Source organism: Hyaena hyaena, unplaced genomic scaffold (assembly GCF_003009895.1).
Source record: "Hyaena hyaena isolate Hyena2069 unplaced genomic scaffold, ASM300989v1 scaffold_992, whole genome shotgun sequence".
NCBI classification, from domain to species: Eukaryota; Metazoa; Chordata; class Mammalia; order Carnivora; family Hyaenidae; genus Hyaena; species Hyaena hyaena.
In genome coordinates this window covers 665,730-674,786 of record NW_024081625.1, presented here as the reverse complement: position 1 = coordinate 674,786, position 9,057 = coordinate 665,730, and the positions used below count along the sequence as shown (strand labels likewise).

The 9,057-nt window shown below is 53.2% G+C and overlaps 1 protein-coding gene across 5 annotated transcripts in view; it reads right to left on the bottom strand.

The window, feature by feature from the left end:
• Nucleotides 1–971: 971 nt before the first annotated feature.
• The window catches only part of DCUN1D2 (defective in cullin neddylation 1 domain containing 2), a 31,477-nt gene continuing 23,391 nt past the window's right edge, over nucleotides 972–9,057 (bottom strand). For 4 of the 5 annotated variants that reach the window (XM_039221623.1, XM_039221625.1, XM_039221626.1 and 1 more), the window contains 3 exons: nucleotides 5,774–5,856; nucleotides 3,953–4,049; nucleotides 972–2,786 (listed from right to left, as the gene is read on the bottom strand). In XM_039221623.1, coding sequence (XP_039077554.1) covers nucleotides 2,707–2,786; nucleotides 3,953–4,049; nucleotides 5,774–5,856 — 260 coding nt within the window. In that variant the 3' untranslated portion in view covers nucleotides 972–2,706. The remainder of the gene's footprint in view (nucleotides 2,787–3,952; nucleotides 4,050–5,773; nucleotides 5,857–9,057) is intronic. The other variant, XM_039221627.1, reaches the window with a different exon arrangement.

The following is a 9,057-nucleotide window of genomic DNA, read 5'->3' as shown; positions in this document are numbered from 1 at the left end:
TGCGCTGGCAGCTCAGAACCTGGAGCCAGGTTCAGATCCTGTGTCTCCCTCTCTCTCTGCTCCTCCCCTACTTGGGTGTGCATGCTCTCTTTCTCTCTGTCTCTCTCAAAAATGAGTTAACGTTTTAAAAAAATAACACTTCTTTCATAATAACAAGACACTGAGCTGCATGTGAGCACACAGAGCGTCAACTTAGCACTTGTTACAAAGGAGGCTCTGAAACGTTATTCCAGCAGAGGCCCCCCCGGGGTAGGGGGGCGAGTCCCGCGAGCCGCCTGTGCACACTGCAGCCCTCTATTCAGACAACTGCCCTTGGTGGGTGGAAGAGTGTCGTTTGGCAGAAACAGCTACTGTTGAGGGAGAGGAGGTTTGCTGCTCATTTCTCTTGCTGACCCTGAGGCCGTGGAAACCTTTACTGAGGTCGCCAGCAGTGACCCCGCACTGTCCCCTACCTTGTTCAGCAGCACTTGCTGAACCCTGGCCGTGCGCCTTGAACCTTACCTCACCCCACGCAGCCTGCAGTGTCGTACCTGGACTTGCACGAAGTTCAAGCAAGGCAGCGACACGGATTGGTCCCCAAGATGGAGACGGGGTCACGTCTATTCCAGGAGGCACAGGTCACAGGTCTTTATTCAGCCTATTCTACCCGGGGGACTCGTGTGTTCTCCACACATTCCCGGTGTGCATGTCCACCGGTCCTGCCACAGGATGCCTAGTAGCTCGGGAAAGTCAGCCGGTTACGAGAGAGCTACAGCTTTTCACACACACACAACCGTATTATTTAACACACTATGTGGCCATGAAAAGGAAACTAAACAGCCGAACTGTGCGTCGGGGCGCCACCATCTACATGAGGGGGCAGGCTGGACATGGTGGGTGTCCCCAGAGGGGCCGTTTTCCTGCTGGCCCCTGGCGTCCAGCAGCACCTCAGCGATCGAGAACAGAGTTACGAGGCCTCCACCACCACCACGCCAGAGAAAATGATTTACTTCAACATTTCCAAAGCTCTTAGCACGTTCCATGGCTCACACACCTTAAATGTACAGAATAGAAGAAACCCGAGATCTTGAAGAGCCTCTGTCCAGCCACTAATGTTCTGTTATCTACTGAGGAACAGTTAGTTGCACAGAAGCCTCCCCTCCCATAACTTCGAATCTTAAGAATGACAAGGTGTTGCAGCCCTACAGCCTCCTCTGAGAACCATGGTGAGACGCCATGAAGTCTCGAAGGGTGCTTTAAAGCTGTTGAGGTTTTCACTATATAAAGTACGTGCTCTCTCAGAACACAGGCTCACGGGCAGACACAGCCCTGTAGATCCTGTCGCAGACGTGGACGGACAGGCCCAGGAGACGCCATGAGATGCAGCCGTGCGCCTAAGTAGGGGCCGACCCAGCCCAGACTGTGGCCGGCAGGCGCCGAGCCTCCTTTCCCCCTTGGACAGCCCGGGGTCTCTCGGAAAGACTCCTCTTCACAAGGATAAACAGTTCACACACAGCAAGTACACAGACCCCTCCCACGGGGCACAGATACTTCCTGAAACGCTGGATCCAGTTTTGAAAGTCACATCAAACTACAAATTTTAGGCACGCTCTCCATTCACAGAAAGTCCACAGTGAACTTCCTCTCCCGTGAGGTGACCCCAACTTAGTCGTCTCATAAATGGGGTTACAGGCAGGACAGCAGGCGTGCTTGCGACGTGAAGATCTTTTCAAACATGACGAAGGGTCCGCACAGGGGTTTCTAGGACACACGGGGGCTTTTCCAGCAGGAGGAGCGGGTAACGCCACAGGCTCCACCATCAGACAGCGCAGCAGAGTCCGTGCTTCAGCGGACGGCCTCCTGATAGACGGTAACGTGACTGACACCCACGGTGGACGTGAATGAGGCGGGGCCGTCCCGTCTGGGGTCTCGGGCAATGGTGTGGATCACAGCCTCCGAGTGTGTGCAACCACGCAGGGGGCTGGAAGGAACCAAGTCACTCCATTTTTGAATCTATAATCCATTGCACACAAAAAAAATGCTTTTTGGGGAAAAATGTCTTTTTAAATGTAATAAAATACATTTTCTTTAAAGCATACTTTAAAAAATTTTTTTTCGGAAGCTCATTCAAATGAGAGTGGACGGGACAGGGGCCGACTCGTGAACGGTGTATGACAGAACATCCCTGGATTCACACTGCAGGCAGCGGGGAAGGACGTTCACACGGACGTCCACGGGAAATTAAAATAAAAATAAATAAATCCAGATATTTGATAATTCAGGAAATAGAAATCTTGAATTCCTGGCACCACGTTTAAAAGTGTTAGGACCCACGTTCAGATCTCCCCTGGGGCTCGATGGCGGCGGCTCCGGCCCGCAGAAGGGAGCGCCGTCCTCCCAGGGACACAAACGCTGCCTCGCGGGTGGTGTGGTGCCGGGCTGGGCAGGAGCGTGTGCGCCGCGTGGTCACGGGCACCGCCCAGTAAACCGCACGCTCTGCAGCTCTGCAAACATGCTCTGGGCGACTTTTCCACAGATATGGTAAAAAGCATGCAGCAATATCCTAAAGCGACAGCCAGGGGACCAGACATCCCAGAGCAGCGCCTTCTGAGGAGCTCCTTCTGCGTCCACGGGCCCTTTCCTTGTGCAGGGGGAGGTTGTGCGGGTGCCGGGGCTCCCCGGAGGAGGTGCTTGCCGTCAGTGTCCTGGCTCATCCTCCCTTTCTGCCTAGAAAGGGCGGCGCCTACTGCCCGTCACGACTGGCCGTGCGTACTCTACAAAATCATCTATCAGAACAGGCCACGCTCCTACAGGAAAGCAAACACAGATTTAAAAATATCACCAGTTTAGAGCACTATTTTTTATATCCGGAGCATTCTTTCTACCGTCAATATTTGTATTTCAGAAACTCAAGCAAGTCGCCTCACAGCCCATCTCTCTGAAGGGATTGGCCGCGGAGATCCATTCCTCCTGCTCCCGCCAGACACGGGGCCAGCACCGGCCCTCCCGTAAGGACATGGCCTCTAGTGGCCAGGAATGCGGGGCCAGCACCGGTGTTCCCGTGCGGACACGGCCTCTAGCCACCTGGCACGTGGGGCCAGCTGGCCGCAAGGCCCGGCCCCTGTCCCCGGCAGTCAGGACAAGGCTCAGGGCCCTCCACCCTCCCTGCAAAACACTGCGTCCTTTTCTCTCTGAGCGTTTCCCACTCTGGGCCCAGCCCCCCAACCACCCCAGGTGGCCCGGACCACGCCCATTGGCCAGGAGCACACGCACCGCAAGCTGCAGGCCCTTCCCGTGCAGACCGGCCGCTCCTGAGAGCTGGGCTTTCATCCACGGGCAACTGTTCACTCACACACATTTACTAAGCGCCCGCTCTGTGCTGAGTGCGCAGGACGCACACAGACCTGCAACGCCAGAGGTGCCCGGACGGGTCGCCTCCAAGCTGGGCGCTGAGGAAGCACGCGGTGGGCGGGCCGGGGCTGCACCCCCTTCCCTAAGGCGGCCCAGTGCCCACAGCGGCGGGCGCGCAAATGCTCCCTGAGCCACCGTCCTCAAATACCTGGGGGTGAGGACCACGGACATATGATCATGTTCACGTAGGTAAATACCGGCCGAATCTTCAGGTGACGGAGTTTCTAGCCTGAGGCGCCACCCAGGATTACGTGCCTGGAGAGCGGCTTCCAAACACCCGTGTGGTCCCACGGTTCTGCCGCAGGGCCCCTGCACGTCCACTTCTGAAACACTTTTGTTAGGGCACCGTCCTCCCGAATTAAACTAAATATGAAGGCCTATCTTTCTCATGTGGTTGACAGGACGGAAGAAAGAGGGCACTACTGTCACCACGACCACACCCCCGCCACTACACAAAGGGGGGGTGCCTGGGGTCACCCCCGTCCTGCGCCCCAGGGGCAGGGGAAGGCAGTCTGCGCACCAGCATCTCTGGCCATCACCTGAAGCACCACAACTTCCGTACCTTCTTCGTCATAGTTAGACATATCGTCCGCAATCATATTTCCAAAATCAAGCAGGAGATTCCACGTGTCCCTTGGGATTGACCTTTTGTGATGCTCCTAACACATGAGAGAAAACCCAACAGACTTGAGAAAGAGCCGTGACCACGGGGCCGGGTTACCTGCGCACACCCGTGATGGAGGGGGCGCCATCACACGTGGTAGAAGCACCGGCAGTTCCGGGTGATGCCAACGTGCAAACACACAAAAGCAGACTTATTTAAAAACAGAATAAACATGTGAAGTAGGGATTAATCTATCTCACTCAAAAGAAGGGCAGTGCTTTAAAGCTCTACCTAACCCCCCGCTGATTCGCAAACAGTGAGGGACAACGGGCTCGTGGCCTCGGATACGTGTACTTCTCTGCCCGCGAGGTGGCACTTCCAGTGGGATGGGCCGTTTCCTACAAGTACGTCATTCCAGATTTCATTAAAAAAATTTTTTTAAATGTTTTATTTATTTCTGAGACAGAGAGAGACAGTGTGAGCAGGGGAGGGTCAGAGAGGGAGGGAGACATAGAATCTGAAACAGGCTCCAGGCTCTGAGCTGTCAGCACAGAGCCCGACGTGGGGCTCGAACCCACGAACTGTGAGATCATGACCTAAGCCGAAGTCGGACGCTTAACCGACTGAGCCACCCAGGCGCCCCTCATTCCGGATTTCAGATACAACACACATCTGTGTGTGACTCACCACCCGGCTGAAGGGGCTCTGGCTCCCCTCCCCGACTCCCCCCTCCCAGCACAGTGTTCCATGCCCACACCCGGCCCCGTGCATGTGGTAGAGATGACCCAGGAGCTGCCCAATCATATGTAGACTTCTGCAGCCCTCCTTGCGTTCCCCGCCTGGCATCCTGGCTTCGATTAACCCGCTTCCGTTGCGCTCTGGGAGCCTTCGTCCGCACTGACAGTCTGCGCTTTTATCCGTTCTCAGACCTAGGGCTCTGTGCATGTCCCCAGGGCACCACCTCTGGGCACGTGCGCAGCCCCCCCCCGCCCCCCCCGGGAACGTCTGCAGTAGAGGTCACTGGCCACAGAACTGGTACGTGGTGGAGCGGGGTCAATGTGACGTGCGGCTGTGAACACGCACGGCGGCCTCCCCGCGCTCTGCAAGGAGGACCCCGCACGCACGGCCGCCAGAGGGAAGACGGTCCTCGCCAGGCCTCACACACTCTCACAGCAGCCAACACGGCAGCGGCGGGCACGTCGACATCACGTGGCTGTCTGCGCTGGAGGGGACGCTGGTGCTCCCCACGCCTCAAACAGCGACGCCTGCTTCCCGTCCTCCAGGCTGGGAGCCGCCCCGCCCGGGAGGCCCCTCCAGCTCGGAGACTCTCCTGAGGGGCCCGCTAAGCCCTCCTGTCTCCTGCCCGGTTAGCGTCACAAACCGCACTTTAACGTGTCTCGGACTGTGCACAAGCCGGACAACGGGACACAATCCACAGTCTGGAGCCCGGGTCGGCTCACGGGACGTGTGTTACGGCCGCTTCGGGAAGTCCACATTTCTCAGAGGAAGCCCAGAGCCAGGCGGCGGGGGTTCCGCAGGGAAGGGAGGCCTGCAGGTCATCTGCAACGCCAGCCTCAGAGTCCCGCGTGGCTGCTGGAGCCCTTCGGAAGGTGGCCGTGGAGCAGCCCTGCCCGTTCTGCGCGGCGGCGAAGCCCGCGGCCGCTCGCCGACTGCCTGGCAGCCGCGGTGCAGAACCCCCTGGTCTGGTGACGCGGGCGCCACGTCATGTGCTGACCCCTCACACTGGGCACACGCAGCAAGAGGCAGAAGGACACTTACCAATAAAAAGCTGTTCCAAAGATCTAAAAATTTAAACCTTCCAGATAACACCAAATTCCAGTATGCAACAGCCATTTCTAAATCTGGCAAAAAGAGAGAAAGGACGGTTAATAAATCCCAATTTCTTTTTCCCCTGCACAAAAACATGACCACTTCTTAGCGTACTGATAATCACTTAGTAAAACTCAGAACTCTTACCAAAGAGTAAGACAAGGCCCGCCCCTTACAGAACGTTCCTGAAATTGTAAGTGATCTAATCTTCTAACTCGGGGAAAGTCTCTTTAGAAAGGGCTCTGGGCCTTGTTATTCAGACACGTACACGATTGTCCCCTAATTAACAACTCCCATTCCTGAGTACTCCAGGCTTTCTTCCAACCTCACGGAAGCAGCCTGGGCACTATTCATGCACATCAGGCAGTGTGAGGACGTGGCCCAAGCACTTACACGTGACGAATGACAAGTTAACAACCGGTGTCCAAGGAAGGGAGGCATGCTTTCCCAGCGGCCGGGAAGAGTTGGCTCGGAGGGAAGCCACACAAGACGGCTAGGACTCATCCGCCTTTCTCAGGTGCCGTCGGGACAGAGCAGCTCACCTGCGGAGGGCACTTCCCCTGCCACACGGACATTCCCCGTCCGGGTTGGTTACCAATCACGGCCCGTGTCCTCCATTCTCCCCACCTGAAGGCAGTGGCTGTGTGGCCACGTCCCGAAGCTTCTACACAGACCTACGCTGCAGGGCTCGGGCGCAGGATGAGGTCTTAGGGAACAGCACACAGAGCTTTAGGACCACGCGAGCACACCATCCTGAGCCACGATTTCCAAAATGTGGATTCATTCTCTGCTTACTCTAAGCTTCGTATCTATTTCTCCTTGTATGCTGGATACAGCAAGTTTATTAAGAGGCTGAACTGAGTTTCCTTGTTAAAATTGATAGCCCTTAACAGAGTGCTCACCACTTAGAAAATAAAAGAATGGTTAGAAATGAACGATTTCCTAATTATATGTTTACATACCTATGTCAGGATAAACTCATGTGAAAAGTAGACAGACATTCTTTTTTTTTTTTTAATATTTTTATTTATTTCTAGGAGAGAGAGAGAGAGACAGCGTGAGCAGGGGAGGGTCAGAGAGAGAGGGAGACACAGACTCTGAAATAGCGTCCAGGCTCTGAGCTGGCAGTCAGCACAGAGCCCGACGCGGGGCTCGAACCCACGAACTGCAACATCATGATCTAAGCGAAAGTCCGATGCTTAACCGACTAAGCCACCCAGGCGCCCCTAGACAAAGACATTCTTAAGGTAACGGATTCTTTTAAATGCAAGATACCCGACTAACCACTTTTCAGGAAATTTTCATCTAAATCTCAGTTGGTCCCACTTGGACACAAATGGTGAGGGTGGAGCTGTAGGCGTGCCCGGCTGGCTCAGTCAGCAGAGCGGGTAACTTCCAATCTCAGGGTCGTGAGATCTTAAATTACTTAATGTAAACACACAAAACTTTTAAGAAAGTCGAGCTGTAACTGGAGATTTCTAGGAAAGATCACTGCTACAACTGGGTAAGCAAAGCAGAGTACACATAACACCAAATTTAAATAAAACGCCTACATTGCCTGTGTTTACAGGCCATTCCAGACGTTAGTCCTAAATACCCTGGAGTCTTAATCAGGAGACATGAACAGGAAGCTTCCAGGACGCGGCCGTGGACCTGGCTCGCTACCCCTCGCTGCGCCTGTGCTCCAACACTGAGTGGGTGGCCTGTACGTCTATGTCCTTGTGACTTAAGAAGGGCGTTAACTGGGATCTACACTCAACTCAGCTCAGAGGTGACAAGTCCCACACTGAGAAGTAGGGGTGACCCTGGGGAGGAGAGAGGAATAACGTCGAATGGCAGACATTTAATCTGGGTCCTGTTAGCTTAGTCTGGTCCTAGGAACCTTTCTTACAAGTTCCTGATTCGCACATTTGTGACTAAAAGTGAATGTACACATATTCATAGTCAGTGTTATGTATGTAAGAGTGTTTACTATCACCCGAATGGGCAGATCCACTTGCTATAGAACAATAGTAGAAAACCTCAGAATGACAGAACTCAGAGCCAAAGCAAGAGAAGAGCGGCCCCGGCGGCTGTGAGAAGGTTCCGGCAGCTACCGCCTTCCCTCGGCCTCTGAGAAGTGGTCTGTCCTGAGCAAGACAGTGTTAGAGGAAGGCATTACTATTTAAAATTTGTTTCACATTTAGAATTACATAGTGAAAATGTCGCTTCTGTCAAAAAAGGTTTTGGGTGTAGATATAAAAATTAGCTAATTATCATGAAACTTGACTTCCTCAAAAATCAAGATTTCTCAAAGCCAACGGATTCCAGACTCTAGCCTGTATGAAACTATTCTAAATTTCTTACATTAAAACAAAAAGTCAATTAACTTTATTAGAGTGACCATCGGGTGAGGACAAGCTAAAGAAACTTAAAATAACCGAACATAAAATAAAACAACCCCCACAAGTCTAACACATACACATAAACAGACACACAGACTTGAAGGGAACGGAGAACACATCTTTCTTTTCTTTTCTTTTTTTTTTTTTTTAATGTTTTATTTATTTCTTAGGAGAGAGAGAGAGACAGCGTGAGCAGGGGAGGGTCAGAGAGAGAGAGAGTGACAGACTCTGAAACAGGCTCCAGGCTCTGAGCCGGCAGTCAGCACAGAGCCCGATGCGGGGCTCGAACCCGTGAACCGCGAGATCATGACCTAAGCGAAAGTCGGACGCTTAACCGACTAAGCCACCCAGGCGCCCCCACATCTTTCTTTTCTTGATCAACCTTTTTGCCTGGCGTCCTGCCTTTTCTAGGAACTACATGAACACCTCTATCAACCTCTTTAATTCACATTTCATCCTTCCAAAGACACAACACGTAAGACACTCTGGAAACTGCAACATCAATTGTTCCGCTTTGAGTGCACAGTCATAAAAATATTCGTCTGGCTTTCTTATTTTTTATGCCCTCAAAACCCTGGTAAAATGACGATACTGCACTGAGCCACTTGTACAGGCTGTTGCTGGCCCTGTAGCACCCCTCCGGGAAGGACACACACCCACACCCACACTCACACACCCACACACACACACATACCACACATGGGCTTCCTACTGCAAACAGGCTCCAAAATGTGAGACTTTTTGAAATATTCATGGAGAAAGAAAGTCCTTTTTAAACTTTAATCAGTACTCAGACCCTAAATGACCACGTTCTGGAAACAGCTGGGAATTGCAAGTGTACTTGGGTGT